Source organism: Chelonoidis abingdonii, chromosome 1, assembly GCF_003597395.2.
Source record: "Chelonoidis abingdonii isolate Lonesome George chromosome 1, CheloAbing_2.0, whole genome shotgun sequence".
Lineage (NCBI taxonomy): Eukaryota > Metazoa > Chordata > Testudines > Testudinidae > Chelonoidis > Chelonoidis abingdonii.
Window position 1 is genome coordinate 115,787,457 of NC_133769.1, and position 17,506 is coordinate 115,804,962.

The 17,506-nt window shown below is 49.9% G+C and overlaps 1 protein-coding gene across 1 annotated transcript in view; it reads left to right on the top strand.

Annotated features, from left to right (window-relative positions):
* The window catches only part of IQSEC3 (IQ motif and Sec7 domain ArfGEF 3), a 128,057-nt gene that overhangs the window by 109,828 nt on the left and 723 nt on the right, over positions 1-17,506 (top strand). The window contains 9 exon segments of the mRNA XM_032764080.1: positions 6,097-6,219; positions 7,346-7,512; positions 8,566-8,705; positions 9,573-9,698; positions 11,258-11,357; positions 13,980-14,141; positions 14,851-14,943; positions 15,575-15,618; positions 15,702-15,781. Coding sequence (XP_032619971.1) covers positions 6,097-6,219; positions 7,346-7,512; positions 8,566-8,705; positions 9,573-9,698; positions 11,258-11,357; positions 13,980-14,141; positions 14,851-14,943; positions 15,575-15,618; positions 15,702-15,776 — 1,030 coding nt within the window. The 3' untranslated portion in view covers positions 15,777-15,781.

Below are 17,506 nucleotides of genomic sequence, written 5' to 3' on the forward strand. Positions count from 1 at the left end.
GTCCAGCAGGGGTGAGGGGCGGGGCTTCCTCTGCCCATAGTGTGTGTTTAGCCTCTCCTTGGCCAGTTCGGGGCAAGTGACCCCGTCACACTTGCCCAAGATCACTCAGTGGCCTGATGGCCCTTTTACCAGCATAAATCGGAAGCATTTCCTTTCAAGTTAATAGTTACCCTGGCATGAATTAGCAAAGAATTGGCCCACTGAATCTATGGCAGAACCCATCTCCGATGGCTTAGTCCCATGCCCTAGCCACACTTAGTGTATTAACACAACACCAGAGCACCAGTGTCTCCTGTCCCATCAGCAGAGTAGTGTCCTCGTATGTTATTGTATCAGCCTATGTGCATTGATTGGTGTGTTTAATGTCTACAGCCTGCTCAGATATGCTCTTTCTGCGATGTACAGTGCTGCCAGCAGCACTCGTGCCCTCCCTCCTCCTCTCAGCTGCTCAAGTAGCCACATTATCACAAGTGCTTGGGTGGCAGCACTGGGTCCCCCTGACAGAGCATAGCTGAGTGGGCGATAGACCCATGCAGTGAGCATGACTGAGAGCACGGGGGTACAAATTACACACGTGAGTCTGAGAATCCTGCCCTTCGTTGTTGCAAAGTCATTTCAATTATTTATGAGATTTACTGCGTTAATTTAACTGTAGTTTAATATGAAAAGCAACAAAGCACTCTGTTGGAAAAGTGAGCTGTAAGCATTCTTCTTATCACAGCCAGATTAAATTAACCAAACCAAATTAATAAATAATAGGACAGCCTTTAAAACAGCTGTGAAAGTCTCCAGCCTCCCTCCTGCACTCAAGTGCTGAGCAGCATGGCCCAGGTCACAAACTACTGATATCTTTACTCCTGTTGGCTTCCAAGGATATTTTGGGCTATTAAAGACCACCGCTCAGGCAGATGGGCAAGTGACTTGCCGTCTGTTTCTTTTGTCATTTAACAGAGTTAATAATTGCCCAAATATTTTTGCACCATCCTTTAAAAATGTGACCTCTGTAATTCATGCTTAGTGAGTGTATTTGGATGCAGACAAGAGGAATGTTCTGTGCAGATCACAATGCGTGTTAAATATCTAGGGATGTAAAGATCTTTAACTAGCACAAGACTCGGCCAGTTTGTTAAATTATTCCCTACTACCCGCAAATCAGGACTTCCAAGCCCCTACAGCCCTTAAATAATACTCTGTCTTCCACCCACCTACCCCTCTCTCTCTCTCTTTCATCTAATTTCATCTCACTCAATGAAATCTACAATCATCAGCATGGTAACTAGGTACTCTGATATTTGAACACATTATGGGTTGTATTTTCAAAAGTGCCTAATGACAGAAGAGCACAAGTTCCTTTGAAAGTTAATAGAACTGCGCTCCTAAGGGCTTGTCTATACAGGTGAGTTTACCAGCATCTTGTGCACTTTTGAAAATCTCATCCTATTCCTTCATTCTCTGTTCACCCAATAAGAGTTTCTAGTGCAAGAACCCACCCTCAGACTGAAGAGCGCCAGCACATCTCCCGCTGGATTCTATTCCCACTGCTCCTGCAGTCAACCAAGCAGACTCAGTAGACGGCCAGATGTGATGCATTCTCTGCCACCCTCATGGTTTGCACAGAGCCAGCCCAGAGTATGAGGATCTAAAGCTCCAGCTCATGTATCCACTAGACCACTGATCTGATTTCAAAGCGGTTTTTAAGATGTCTGCATATGACGTATTCCACACACACTATCAGACAGGTCACATTGCTGTGTGGGACGGGACCCAGTAAAAAATGTCAGCTTTCACAGTATTGAGCAACGTTCTCATTCTTGCCTTTATCTCTTTCTCCAGCCATTCTTTCTTCTGTGCTTTCTTAGTTTGATGCTTGCTTGCTTTTGTTCTCATTCCTTTATTTATTCTTTCATGCTCGTGCTCTCTTTTGCCTTTGCTGACAGTCATCCTTTCATGCTGTCTTTTTGCTTGCCTTCTTTCATTCTTTCATGCCCTCTTTCTTCCATCCCCCCTGTTTTTGTCTCAGGAATTTCATACGTTCCTGGTTCATTCATGAGTCAGTTCTTCTGACCTGTGCCATGAATGAAGCTGGCAGCGCTGCTGGGGCTGGATTGCTCGAGCTCTGGGTCACAGGATCCTGGGAAGGTCAGAGCGGCTGTCCTGATTCATTTGTCTCCAAAGGAGGAACGTGGGAGACGTTGCGGTGAATAGGGGCAGGTCACCGTTAGAATGCGAGCACTCGGTTTGTTCTGACGCATTCTCCTTGCGGGCGTGCTGCTCTCCCCACTGTCAGACACATGTTGCCTTCCCTTTCTCTAATGGGCAGCGAGGCAGAGAGGAGCTCCTCTTGGGAGAGGGAAATTCACAGCCAGAAGCACGAGGAGGCAGCTCTCAGTGAAGGAAGCCAGTTTGCTATTTCATCCATTAACCTGTCCTTGGATTGGCACAGGAGACTTCCTGGCTACCCCCAAAACAACCACACTCACCAAGGAGTTAGCGTCCCCTGTTGAGGGACCCTGGGAGATTTGCATTACAAGAGGATTTGAGAAGGGGCTGTGCAAAAGCTTCTGCACCAGAGGTGAGACCGTGGATTTAGTTTATCTACAGATTGATAATGGGGGGATGGGGAGAGACATTTGCCTAGTGCTGCCAACTGTGTGCAATATCCCGGGTAAAATCTGAGTTATGCAGGAGGGAGCTGTGCATGCCACTGCCTCCCTAGTGCAAGGAGAGCCAGGTGTGCGGTACACCTTTGGGATGGGGAGGAGACATATACACAATGCAGATCATGTGTGACAGGTACTTATGCACAGCCCAGCTTCTGCTCCTGCACAGACACTCTCATGTCATTAGGTCTATAGGCCTGGCAGAGCACCCCTCAGGTAAGAAGAGCCAGGCATGTATTTGCAGTCCCCCTTGTGTGAAGAGAGCGGTCTGCACTGGGGAGTTTGTACTGTGCAAAAAGGACTGTATACGCAGTGCAGCTTCTCATTTGGAAAATGGGCTGTGAGGTAGAAAAGCTGGCAGGCTGTGCCAGGCACTTCCCATACCAGGAGGGCTGGTGTGTATGAAGTAGTGTCTTCTTACCAAGTGAGTTGGCATGCACACTGCAGCCACTTGAGCCCTGGGAGGGCTAGCATGCATGGCACAGTCTCCCTTGTGCAAGGAGAACTGTGCGTGCAGTGCCATGTTCCCGCGTGGAGCCGCTGGCATGGGCAGTGCAGCCGGCCTCATATGAGTTGAGCTCTTCTCTTCCAGTTTGCTCTGAAGTTCTATTTCTGTTTGGGGGGAGAGGAATGTTATTTATTAATATCTTTGAGTCTTGTGGTTTTAAGAATTTCCACCTGGCTGCCTCTCCTCAGCTCCCTGCCTGAGCCTGGGCTGTGAGTTCATTACAGACGCTTTTAGTTGCAGCCCAGCTCCCGCTGCATTGTCACCTGAGCGGAAAAGCTTGAAAATAGGTCATTGTGCTTGGTTGAGCTGATGCAAGCCCCACACAGTACAGCTGCTTCTTGCCTTCTCAGAACTCTTTCACCGTTGAGTCTCCATTGCCACGATTAATCCTCTGCTAAATGCCCTGCGGCACAATCATCACTGGCATGATGCCTCTACATATGTTTTGCTATCAGTGGGTGACATGCCTCTGCGCATACTACCTGTGGGCATGAGGCCCAAGGAGAAGCAGCTAGGAATGTAAGAACAGTGAAAAATGATCCCACTGGGTGCCAGGCCCCAGATCCCATCCCCAGAGAAAGCTAGGCATCTGGATTCTGACTCCCAGGGGATGCCAGGTGCCTGCGTTTTGTGCTCTCTTACGTCTCAGGTTGTTGGGGGTGTCTTGAATCAAAATACCAAACCTCATTTTTGAGGTATGCAGCTATCAACTTAAATGTGCATGTCTGCACTCAGCAGTGACCAGACTCCCAAAGTCCTCTCCCAGTGTGCACTGCAGAGCTGGATGGACTCTGAGAACAGTCTTTCATCACTTGTTCCACAGTCAGGGCCGGCTCCAGGCACCAGCGTAGGAAGCAGCTTCTTGGGGTGGCCAATTCAAAGGGGTGGCACTCTGTCTGGTATCGGGGCAGCACTTCCGGGTCCTCAGCGGCAATTGGGCAGCGGTCCCTCATTCTCTCTCTTCCTCTTTGATCTGCCGCCAAATTGCTGTCAAAGAGGAAGAGCGGGAGGACCTGCTGCCGAACTACCGCCGAAGAAGCGGCATGATTGAGCTGCCGCCAAAGTGCCGCTGCTCTTTTATTTTATTATATTTTATTTTATTTTATTTTTTTGCTGCTTGGGGCGGCAGAAAAGCTGGACCCAGCCCTGTCCACAGTGTTGGCTGGTCAGGAATCTGGCGGGGACGTGCTCAGGCAGTTACACTGCCCTCTGCTTTCCTGCCTCTTAGTCCATCTGGTTGCATGTTCATAGCCATCTCTGAAGCACAGTGGTGCTTGTATGGAATAATGAGCAGGGCCTTCTTCGGTTATGGCACATGGGAGAGCTGTGTGGTCTTCGACATGGATGCAGGAACCCACTCGCATAGAGCCTCACCCCCATCTTACTTCTGTTAGTGCAGCCAGCTCTGGGGAGAGGCAGTTTCATCCTGGAGGCTGAGGAGATTCTGTCACTCTTGCAGAGCTTGTGGCTACTGACTTACTGGCCAAGGCACTCCAAGCTCAGCTTCCACAATCCCTGCCTCTTTTGGAAAGAAATGACCCTCCTTGCTGGAGTCCCATGAGAAGTACTATAGAGTTGAGTGTCATTGAACAAGCACCTAAATGCTACAGTTTGTACCTTATAAAGACCGTAGAGAACCTTTAAAATGCTGCTGGAACCTAAGGAAATCTGCCAGACCAACTGAGTGTCAAGCCCAGCGGAACTGCTAAACCAGATTTTGTCACTCCTTTGCCATTTCTACTAGCTGTGCATTTCCCAAAGTGCTGGGCATGATCCTCTGGGCGGGGGACAAAAGACTATAAGGTGGCAGCACAGAAGGGCCTCTCAGCTGCCCTCCAGGGTCTCAGCTTTGATTTTATGGAGAAAAGAGCAAGTCTGCAGCTGTTACATCTGGGAAGAAAACCTTCAAAACAAGAAGTGAGTGCAAGAAAGGAGAGGAAGTGTCACATGCTGAAGTGTGTAAAGCAGCCTTTCTCAAAGTGTGTGAAGAAGGGGTGTGAAGGAATAGCCAGTAGGGAGCAGGAGACGTACAAATTATGATGTGCAGACTTTAACCCCAACATGGCAGAGTTGCAAGGAGCAGGAAGAGGGGGAAGTGCAGTTGGTCTCACTTGCCTGAAGGGGAGCTCAGCTTTCACCAATTCAGAGCCAAAGTAGAAAGGACGTAGGCATAGAGGGGTGTTTCTTTTCACAGCATCCTAGACTCTGGCAACAAGAGTTATCACAGGGGCTCAGTCAGTGCTTAATTTGTGCAAGAGCTGAGCCCCGGCACCTCTGGGCTTGGCAGTTCATAGCCCCGGCACCTCGGGGCTTGCTGCGTCAGTTATGAAAGTAAAAAAATTGCTTGCGCCCCAGCACCTCTTTCATTACAAATTAAGCACTGGGCTCAGTGCAGGGAAACAATGCACTGGAAGAGCTTTCTATTTTTAAATGTTACATCTACAGAGGTGGCTGCTGCCAGGAACCTGCTAATGATTATCCAAAGGAAAACTTCTCCAGCTCAGGGCCTGAGGGAAATGGTGTGAGGAAGGTACGGATGGTAAGGGGGATGGGTGTATAAATGAATGGTGATAGATGTGCATGCAGAGACAATGGCATGAATTGCTGGTGTATAAGAGAGGAATGGATGAGTGGACAGGTTGTGGATGGATTGGAGGGGATGAGTAGTAGCAGGAGTGGCAGGGAGTGAATGTATTTGGTCACTGCATGGGTCAGTGTGTGAGCAATGGACAGACAACAGGAAATAGATGAAGAAATAAATACATGGCTATCCATAGGAATTACTCACATGCTGTAGAATCTGTAGGAAGTTCTGCTGGCATCACTGTCTGCCTTGGTAGGTTGCTTAATGAGCCCACCCTGTGTCTCTTCAGAGAGAGTGTTATTGTGGGCTTGGCGCTGAAGGAGTTTGTGTTCCTCTCCCCTTAGCTGTGTGGTGGACGAGATGGACTTCTCGGGCATGGAGCTGGATGAAGCTTTGCGGAAATTCCAGGCCCACATCCGTGTTCAGGGAGAAGCTCAGAAGGTGGAACGGCTAATTGAGGCCTTCAGGTAGGAGAGCCGTCACTGCAATGTGCCTGTGGCCCTGCTGGCTGTGAGGCACCGACTGTTTACGCTGAGGAAAATAAGAGCTGGGACATTGGGGTGGCAGAAAATAGGTAGAGTAACAGATTGACTGCAGTGAGAGTGTTGTTTACAGTGTTGTAGCTGTGCTGGTCCCAGGATACTAGAGAGAGGAGGTAGGTGAGGTAATATCGTCTATTGGACCAGCTTCTATTGGTGAGAGAGACAAGCTAGTGTGTTATATAGAGCTCTTCTTCAGGTCTGGGAAAAGTATGCAGCGTGTCACGGCTAAATACATGGTGGAACAGATTGTTTAGCACAAGGATTTAATCCGTGATGCAAGAGACCATTCAAGGTGAAAAGGGGGGTTAACACTTCTGCAGCTGTAGGACAAAGGAGAGGGAGTGACAGCGCTAAACCTCCCTTTGAAGGAAGGGTAATTCCTGAGGCAGGCTAACGGGTAAATCCCATCTGTCCTGCAGGCACAGAGATGTCTGTCTCATAGGAACTCAGTGGTATTCATGGTGCAGAGCGGGAAATCCCTTGGAGGACTGAGGCAGTTACAGGTTTCTAGGACTTCACAGCGTCCTGGGGCCAGAGTGAGATGGTCCCTTACATGGGCTGTGCAGCGGGGAGAGCACACAACGAACCTCCCCACCCCTGCGTGTGCGACCCACACACAAGGAGCAGCCATAATGGCACTGGGGCCACACTTTCAGCACATGCCTGTGGGTACTATGCCCTGAAACAGGGAAGTAGTAGGTGGGCCCAGGGCTTCACCCCCACCCCTGCACCAGCCACGCTTAGGGGAGCAGGGTACACCAGCCTGTGGAGCCCCATGGGACACAGTTGCACCCTGAGCTCCCTGTGGGGCAGTAGAGCTGATGCTTAGATGGCACAATTTGCCTTTGTGCCTTGGGAGAACAGCCAGATATTCCCAGTTTGTGTGAGATGAAGGCAAGTGTGGTTGTAAAGGAGTGATTTGCTCCTTCATACTGAGGTCCAGTTGAGGGGGAGCAGTCTGGGCCCTGCCACGTGTACATCTGGGGTAGACTGGCCTTTGATTTCCACTCTGGGATCTCCATAGTATGTCTGAGCATCCCTCCCACTACAGCCAGCGGTACTGTATGTGTAACCCAGACGTGGTCCAGCAGTTCCATAACCCGGACACCATTTTCATCCTGGCCTTTGCGATCATCCTGCTCAACACGGACATGTACAGCCCCAACATCAAACCTGACAGGAAGATGATGCTAGAGGACTTCATCCGGAACCTGAGAGGTGAGGGTGTTGCCACAGGTAAGCATAACTCCTGCTGCTCCAGATTCTGTGCGCTAGGGCTGAAGCCAAAGACAAACTGAGGCGTCTGTAACCGGGGCTGCTGCTCTCTGTGAATCAGAGTGGCAGAAGCTTGAGTTGGAAAAGACCTATTAGGTCTTAGCTAGTCCATCACCCAGTGGATCAGTGCAAAATTGTCCGCTACAGTATATTCTCCAGCAATATGTCCAGCCCACTTTTAAAAGACTCAAAGGGTGGGGTTTCCACCACTTTTCTTGAGAGACAGTTTAATAGATATCACAGTTCAGAAGTTTTCTCTGATATTGAAATTTTTCTTTGCTTGATTGCATCCTAGTTACATCCTCTTGGATCTCCTGGAACACCTCCTTTCCCATCTTGGTACTTCAAATATTTGGACAAGATTTCCGGATAGCCTAAATCTCCCCTCTCTTAATTGCATGCTATTCCCTCTAACTGTCTATCCTCAGCCCTCTCCTTGCTATCCACACCTGCCTTCCCTTATCTTGGGTCTCACTTTAGTTGTCATCTAACCACGATCCACATACACATCATCTCTTAATCTTGAATGGAAGTAGTTGAAGCCCTGCTGCTGGGGACACTTACAACTAGACCAGACCAAGCAACTAGTAAAGATACAATTGAGCCATGATCCTGCATTGGCAGGGGAATGGGCTGGATCTCCTAATAGGTCTCTTCCATCTCTAAAGTCAATGGTTATATGAAATCAATGCAGGTTTTATTGCTGAGTGGCCCAAGCTCTATAAATATGAAAGTGTGACTATAAAATGGCAGGGAACACGTGGAAAGAAGCCAGCATGCAAAGAGGTGGAATAATGGAATCCTTTGCATTCTCCAGATTATATCATTATATCAGCAGAGAAGGCAGTATACTATACCAAGAGATTATTGCTTCCTCCTCATCTCCCCACACTGCCTAGACACACTGTGTAAAGGAGGCAATTGGTACATGCTGAGGACTTTCGGCTCTTTCCTTGCTCTCTGCCTAGCCTACTCTACATTATCTGTGCTTTGCAGGGGTGGACGACGGCGCTGACATTCCCCGGGAGCTAGTAGTGGGGATCTATGAGAGGATCCAACAGAAAGAGCTCAAATCCAATGAGGATCATGTGACCTATGTCACCAAGGTGGAGAAATCCATAGTAGGGATGAAAACAGTAAGTTCTTAACCTCTGCTCTATTCTTCTCACCTCTACTTCCCTCGCTTCTGTAATCTCCTCTCATCTCCTCCTCTACCCCGCCTTCTGTTGCAGTTGCATCCTTCCTTCTCCATTCAACTCTTTCCCATAGTCCCTTCTTTCTCCCCTTCCACTCCCTTCTGTCCTTTAACATTTGTTCCCTTTTCTTGGATTCCCTTCTTCCTTGCAATCTCATTCTTTCTTAATGGTTTTGGAGCTCCCTTAGCCAGAATTTGTCTTAGCTGGTGCACTCATCCCCTAGCCAAGAGTCTTATCACGGGCCCTGCCTGCTGACATCTCCAAGATACACTGCAGTGCTTCAGACTCTCTTTCAGGTTTTGTGAGGACATAGGAAAGGAAAAATCTGATAGAAAGTCATCTCAGTCAGCTCTCCCAGGAGCTCCCTGAGGAGTGTCAGGGTTAAGAGAACACCAGTGGTTTCCTTGGCCAGGACTAATGAGTAACCCAAAAACACACCATTGACCTGAACTGTGTGAAATAATCTCGAGAGGACCAGAAAGTTACAAACCTGCAGCTGGGGTGATGGCAGGATGCTGAAGAGGATAAGCAGCCACCCATGATCCATGTAAGCCAGACGTGTGGTGATCTGATTCAGTAACATGAGGGCTTCCAGTGACTGCCTGCCCTACCACTCCATCGGGTTCCTCAGAGTCGAAGGGTGTGGGCCATTTCTTGCAGGGAAAGTGATGATGAGCAGAAGGATGCAGGTGGGCGGAGCTGGTGCCACTGCATGAAGGTTTGAATAGCTAGAGGTAACACTGAATCATTTGGGTTGGGAGAACAGTGAGAACATTTCCCACTTAACTTCTCTCTTGGGCCTTGCAGGTTCTGTCTGTGCCACATCGCCGGCTGGTCTGCTGCAGCCGCCTTTACGAAGTGACGGATGTGAATAAAATGCAGAAGCAGGCTGCTCACCAGAGGGAAGTGTTCCTCTTCAATGACCTGCTGGTGGTGAGCGTGCTCTGGGATGTTAGGCAGGAGTGGCGCCAAAGGAGGAGCTGGAGATGTTGTGAAAGTCAAAAGTTTAACTGGGTTCAAAAAAGAACTAGATAAATTGATGGATGATAGGCCCATCAAGGGCAATTAGCCATGATGGTCAGGGATGCAACTCCATGCTCTGGGTGTCCCTAAACCTCTGATCGCCAGAAGCTGGGACTGGATAGCAGGGGATGGATCACTCAATAATTGTCCTGTTCTGTTTATTCCCTCTTGAAGTATCTGGCACTGGCCACTATTGGGAGAAAGGATACTGGGCTAGATGGACCATTGGTCTGACCCAGCATGGCCGTTCTTATGTCAAAGGAGCTTCTGAATTCTTTGGGACACACTGTCAAAATGGTAGAGCAGGAAGGGACACAGGCTGCTGGCAACACTAGGCCATGACAGCCCCCAACCTTGCATCATAAGAAGAGGCCACAGAATCCCGCCTCTCACTGTAAGAAGATGCCATGGCATCCCCCATGGTAAAATGGGGCAATAGTACCTACAGGAATTTCTGGCCCTTCAATAAGCCATGTCCCATGGTGGTTCTGTGTCACGCTAACAAAGCAAGGTCAGTACTTTCCATAGTAACTCCATTCCTCTCAGTGAAACTCAGTTCTTTATCTGTCAGTGCCGAGGCAAGCAGAGCTCCCCTGCTGTCTAAATCCTTCATGATGGACATTGCCAAGCCATTGCCACATTCAGTGTAGATTATTCATTATTCACGTAGAGACACAGATGTCCATGGCACTTTAAAAACACATTCCCTACCCCAGAGCTTGCAGTCTAATTTAGGCAAACACCAGGCAAACACTGAACAATCAGGAGCAAGACTGGGAGCAGACAGGGTGGGAGAAAAGTGCAGCACTAGAAGCCTAATGGTAAGAAATGAGTTTTCGGGAGTGATTCAAAGGTGGATTGGGGGAAGATGGTTTTCCAGTATCGGCTCAGGCTGTGCCTGTCCCTTGCATATGCACATAAGGGGGGAAGGCTTCTTGTACGCTCACCCCACATTGTACTCCCCATACAGGAGCTTGAGGGCAGGTCCCTGCTAGTGTCCCCCGGGGCACTAGCCAACTGAAAGGGGACACAGAGGAGATGCAAGACAATGGCCAGATGAGCAGGGGAGAACGTGCTACATCTTCTAAGGGGCAGTGAGCATGCACACTTACCCTGTACCCCTGCTCTCTGGATGTGGGTGGCTCTGTAATACCCTCAATGCTAGCCCATGCCTTCAATGGCATGCTCTGGCCCACAGGGATCTGCTTGCAAAGTTGCAAATGGGAGAGTGTCAAAGAGAGGCCATCTAAGGAGCAAGGATGGTGGGATCCAGACTTTGTGTACATAGACATTCTGAAGGACTGCTGTAAGTTCAGCATACAGAGTGGCATGGCAGGGAAATCACTAAACAAAGAGCCTATGGGTTACCATTCATCACTCTGATGCTGGAGTGCACTCGAAGTAGTTTTCATTTTTCATGCCTCATTCTTTCCCAGTGTCCTTAGCTGCTGATGTTTCTCCTTTGACAGATCCTCAAGCTTTGCCCCAAGAAGAAAAGCTCCTCGACCTACACATTTTGCAAGTCAGTTGGCCTGTTGGGGTTGCAGTTCCATCTTTTTGAGAATGAATGTAAGTCTGCTGAGGGCTGGCTTCCTGGAGGGGATAGGCAGGTGGAGCTGGAGGGAAGGTCCCTGCATCTGGAATCTCCAGCTGGAAAGGTTTCCATCAGCAGGGATTTGAGCATGCTGCCCAAACTGGGGGCTGAATTATTGCTGTATGAGGGCAGTGGGTTGGGGAGAAGTTGCTCGTATCCGCTATCCCTCTCATTGCACCTGCACAGGAGGCAGCTAGAATGTGTCCACATGGTCCCCCTGAGCATAAGAGGGGTACGGCTCACTCTGCAGCAGATGGAGGTGCAGCTGGCTGGACTGGCGGTATGGCCAGGACCGCACACATAGCCAGCACCCGATGGAGACCATACCAGATGGAGTGCACTCTTAGCAAGTGAGGCTGCAGAGCTTGTCCCCCCTACAGGTATCACGTGTCTGGCTCTGCCTTCCACACCACTGTTTTTCAGGTGCTGAGCCTCCTCCCACCACCCCAGAGGTGCCAAGAGACAAAATAGCTGCTGGAACGGCACCCACAAAAGCATGGCACAAGGCCAAACCTCATCGGCTTGACCTTGATGGTCTGGGAATGGAGCCATTATCTGTCATTATTTAGACTGGTTCTGTGGAGGAGGAGTGCCAGAAACACTCAGTGTAACTGATGGTGCCGGGTTCAGAGAGGGAGGAGATGGCAGCATTTGCACAAGCTGCTGCTGTTGCTAATTGATACTTATGGGCACCTGTGTAGAGTATGCTATGAAGAAGGGAGATGATAATAATGCTTAGCTCATCCTCGGTGCTCTTTGCAGATGCTATTTCACCCTCACAGCACCCCTGTGAGATTGGTACAGGCACTATGACTTACATCCCCCTTGTACACATAGGGTGGTTGAGGCTGAGAGGTTAAGTGGCCCAAGGTCACAGAGGGGTGTCACTGTCAGAGCTGGGGTTAGAATTTAGGAGTGTTGTTGTTATTAATGTTAGTTACCTTAATGCCTAAGGACCAACCACGAATGGGCCCCCAGCATGCTAGACTGGGCAAACACAGAGCAGATGGTCCCTGCCCCAAAGAACTTACAATGTCAATAGACAAGACAGACACAGGGAGGAGGAAGGGGTAGAACACACAGGCTGAGTGAACAATGGGATGGCGGCAAAGGGCACGTTAGTGCCACAATTGCTTGTTTATTTGGGTGGGTTTCGTTAAGAGGGGAATCAGCTAAATGGAAAGAAAAGGGAAGGGGGGGCAGGGTGGAGCAAACAGCCACTCAGCACAGAGCAGAAAAAGTCTAATCAAAACTATAGAAAATTCTCTGAATGTCTGGAGGTCCCTGCTTTGGGTGCTTTTGCAGCTGTCCTGCTGGCTGGAGACTGGAGTCTCTGTCTGGTTCCTTCCTGCATCCACTTTCGTTCTCAGAACACTGGCCCTCATCTCTCTATGCTCTTTCTCCTCCCTTTGCATCTCCCCATCACATTCCCTACAACTTTCCATTGAGTGGAAAAGAAATGAGTCTGTCTGGGTTAGGGTGGCCACTCACGCATTCCCAGAATACTGGCCAGGAGTGGGTGTGACTCCAGCCTGGCCAGCAATACCTTGCACACGCCATGCATGCAAGTACACACCAGCAGTTGCAGAGTGTGCTCTTCAAAATGGCATCCCTTGTCCAGTACTGTCCACATCCAGTTTTGTCTCAGTACCAGATGGAGGACAAAGCACTGAAAAATAGGCCTGTCTGTTTAAAGCTGGATGAAAGGAGTATGTCTCTGTGTCCCACTTCCTCTCCCTGCACAGTGGGCTCACCTCCCAGTGTAGGTGGTGCCCCTTGCTGGCTGGGACAGAAAGCAGGCTAGGACCCTTGTAAACCCTTCCCTGTGATGCCCCCTGCTGGCTAGGACAGAGATCTAGAGTGAATTCCTGGCCCCACTGGAATCAATGGGAGTTTTTGCAATTGACTTCAATGGTGCCGGATTTGTTCTGTCCCCTGCTGGGTGAGAGAAAGATTTGTTGCCTGATTGTGAGTCCTTTGCTGCTATTCAACCCAAGTGCTCTACTGTCATGTCACAGTCCTGAAGGTTCCCAGAACACATGGAACATATCAGAAGCGTTACAGTTATTATTCTGAGTGCTGGAGTTTCCTGCATGCTGAGCTGGTATTTAGTGGGGTCATTGCAGTGCTATGTCAGTGCTGGAGGTTGCTGGCCTCTGCACTGTACTGTAGTGTTTGTGCTTGCACCATATTGTGCAAAGTCCTTTTTTGCCATGCTGCAACCTACAGAGGAAATGCAATCACATGGTGGTGGCAAGTACCAGTTACATAGTACTGTCAGTGACTGCAAGGGAGATGCGGCAGTTGTTTCTCGGCGCTGCAGGAGACAGGTCCTGTGCTGCACTATGAGACAATCCCCTGTAGAGTCACAGCACCTATGCTATAGGACAGCACAGGATCTGTGACCCGAACAGTGCAAGTTCCCAGATGCTGCACTGTGCTACATTACGACGATGCACTGCATCTTTGCATCCATGCTAGAAAGTCTTGAATGTTGTGCTGTAGTGGGAGTGATACAGCCACATCTCAAGCAAGGGCTGGTGCTGTGAGGTCTGGATTTTTCATTCTGTCAATCTCTATTCATGTCTTGTTCTCAGATTACCCCCATGGCATCACCCTGGTGACTCCAGTCTCAGGCTCAGACAAGAAACAGGTACTACACTTCTGTGCTCTGGGTTCAGAGGAAATGCAGAAATTTGTGGAAGATCTAAAAGAGTCAATAGCAGAGGTGATGGAGCTAGAACAGATACGAATTGAATGTAAGGCTTCCAGTGTGATCCAGACTCCATGCAGTCATCTTGTATGTATGTCCATGCGTGTTGGGGGGTTGAAGATCCCTTTTATGTGGGTGAAAGTTGGAATATGCATGTAATTGTCCCTATGTATGTCCATACACAGAAATAATCTGTGAGTACCTGTGAAGGTTCTGTATATATGAACTGGTATAAGCCACAACTGCTGATAACCTTCATCATGTTGCATTATTTTACTCCACAAGAGGCAGCATGACCCCATAGACAGGGTACTGGGCTGGGAGTTAGGAGACCTGGGCTCTGGTCACAGCTTGTCGGTGATCTTGGGCCAGTCACTGCACCACCGTCTGTGTTTTGCTGGGTGAAATTCTGTGACCTGTGCTCTTCAGGTCAGGCTAGATCAGGAGAGTTCCTGCTGGCCTTAATATCTCTGAGTGGATGAGTATTCCCATTGGAGTCAACTGTATCACTCATGGAGTAAGGTGCTACTCCCCGTGAATGTGGGTGTCAGAGTCTGTCCCTCCGGGGGGAGTTACAAGCATGTGCATACACAACATCTCTAATCCTATTTCTCTCCTGTCTTCCTTTGCTTCTCGGTCTCTCCCTTCTTGTTTGTACATCCGCTCTTCTGGGTGACTCTCTCTTCTGTTTCTTTGTCTCACCTTCACTCTTGTCCCGGTCTCTCCCCATTCACTGTTATCCGTCTGACTCTCAGGGGAGCTGGAGAAGCAGCAGGGGGCAAAGACTCTTACGTTAAAGACCAACGGGGCTCAGATGGAACCACAGTCCAAGCAAGCATCTCCGACAGGTTAGAAGTCACTCGCCTTTGGGGACCGACTGTGCAGCTGTTACTCAGACATTCACATGGGCACTCATGTTGACTTCAGTGGGCGCGAGTGCTCAGCACTCTGAGTAAGGGCTGGGCCCTCAGCAAACAGTGGAAGTGAGTTGGGCATAAGTGCTCAGCAGGTACCTAAGAAAATTCTTTAAAAGCCTCTCTGAGGGCCACCTCAACTGCAAAATAGCCACAGAGAACCCATTGGAGGGGAAAGGGAACAGACCAAAGCCAGGAATGGGCAATTGCACTGTAAGCTCTTCTCACACCCTCCTACCGACCTGCCACGTCTAGGTAGCACAGGCTTCATGTTCATTCCTGGCTTGGCTTCGCTGCCACAACTGCCAATTAAGGCCAGACACAGTGATGATTTGGGTACCAGTCCACAAGAAACTGAGCTGGGATCAGCAGCTCATTTCATCTACCCCACCAAGTGGTTATCACATGATAACAACAATCAGTTGCCATCGGTCTGGGCTGGAGTTGAACCTAGAGGCTCCATAGCCCCTCCCCTGTCCCCTGAGCTGCCATAGTCTCATGCTATGCTCCTTCTGATGTCATGAACCATAGGTTTCCTCACTGATGGATCTGTTTTATTTCAAAGGCAAGAAGGAGCTGGGGGAGAAGGTCTCAGACAGCACAGTGGAGGTAAGTAGAGCACAGAGCAGCTGAGGTAAGTAATTCTCTCTCACTTCAGCTCTTCTCACATTCTCTGTTGTTTCTTTTCTCAGGTTTTAATCAATGCCTCCCCAGCCAGACTGACAATTTTACCAATTTCCAGAGATACAATTAAAAGTTACTGCTAGGACGGGTAATACAACTTTCAAATCCAAACTAAATTTCAAAGCATTTTCAATCCGTCTTTATAACTGCAACATCCCTCATGGACCGAGCTCCCAAATGCCATAGACTAACCCGCGCTGCTACTTAAGGGAAGACTGAGAACCCAACTAAAAACTTGCCTGGACAGGCCACTGACATTGCTAACGCCATGCAGCCACCAGTGCGAACTTACTGCAGTAACCTTCCCTGCAAACCTTGCCCCAGTGAGTTACCTTCCTATGCAGGGAGCTCCACTGTCCAGTTTGCACACATTTCTGCAGGGACTGTGTGTTCCTAGCAGATACGCTTTCCTACGCAGAGACCCCCATTGCCTCCCAGCTGCCCATTCTCCCAGCATAGCTGTATCACTGAGGAGATCTCCTCTAAGTGGCTTAGCTGCCCTCAACTTGGCCTTTCCCAGGGCAGTTCTATCCCGCGGCAGATGCCTGTTGCCATAGTGCACTCCAGCCCTCTGCAGCTCTCAGTCCTCTTTGAGGGAAGAGCAGGGGTGGCTCCAGGCACCAGCACACCAAGTGCGTGCCTGGGGTGGCAAGCCGCGTGGGGTGCTCTGCCGGTCGCCGTGAGGGCGGCAGGCAGGTTGCCTTTGGCGGCTTGCCTGCGGAGGGTCCACTGGTCCCGCGGCTTCGGTGGACATCCTGCAGGCATGCCGCCGAATTCACGGGACCAGAGACCTCCCTCAGGCAAGCCGCCAAAGGCAGCCTGCCTGCCGTGCTTGGGGTGGTAAAATACTTAGAACCGCCCCTGGGGAAGAGGAAGCTGTGTTTCCCTTCAGACAACCATTTCCTGAGATAGGTGCTTTCAGTCCTCAGCTTCCAGTTTCCTCTGAGACTGATGTTTCCCTGCAGCTCATTGCCTCAGTCAGTTGGGGTGCTGCTCACACTTCGCTCTTTCCTAGGGGAGACTCCATCACCTCAAAGATACCCATTCCTGAGGGAAGCTCAGTTACCCTGCAGCTTCCCACGAGAGCCCCATTCCTCATAGACACCGGTTCCCAGTGGGCCGTGCCATCTGCCAGCAGATGTACATTCTGCCACCGTCCTCCACACACCTACTTTTGTGGGGAAGCACCAGAAACCTGCAAACACTTTTTCATATGTCAGAATTCTGACCCCCACCAAAGTGATCCAGTTCTGGAGACAGCGTCACTTCCTTACAGCCAGTCAGTGCCCCCAGGGAAGCCCAGCAGCCACCCATCCTCCCATGAGGAGCGCCGATACCTGCACCTATCCATTGGTGGGGGGAGCTGTACTATCACCAGGTCCCCATGAGGGAGTCTTATTTCCTCCCTGCTGCCAGCCAACCCCCATCCTCTCCACCCACCCCCCGGGGATCTCCATCACCTGGCAGATACCCATGGGCAGGGAGAGCTCTGCCATCAGCCAGTCCTCCCAGGAAGCCCCACTTACTTCATTGCCCTGCAGCCAACCACTTCTTGGAGCCAGCCTGTTGCCCTGCCGACCCCTGTGCCCCGGGGCAGTTCCATTACATTTGAGCTCCCGCCCCATTTTCACTCTGGAATCAGTGGGTGCCCATACATGGGGGACTCTCTTCAGGTCCACGGAGACCCCTAAAGCCTATCTTCCTTTCCCCTCTTCCTTCTGATTGCCCAGTAATTCGCATCAGCAGAAGAGCATCTCCATTTTCTCTGAGATTATCTAATCTGCTGCCATTTCATCATGCCTTTCTTTTATCA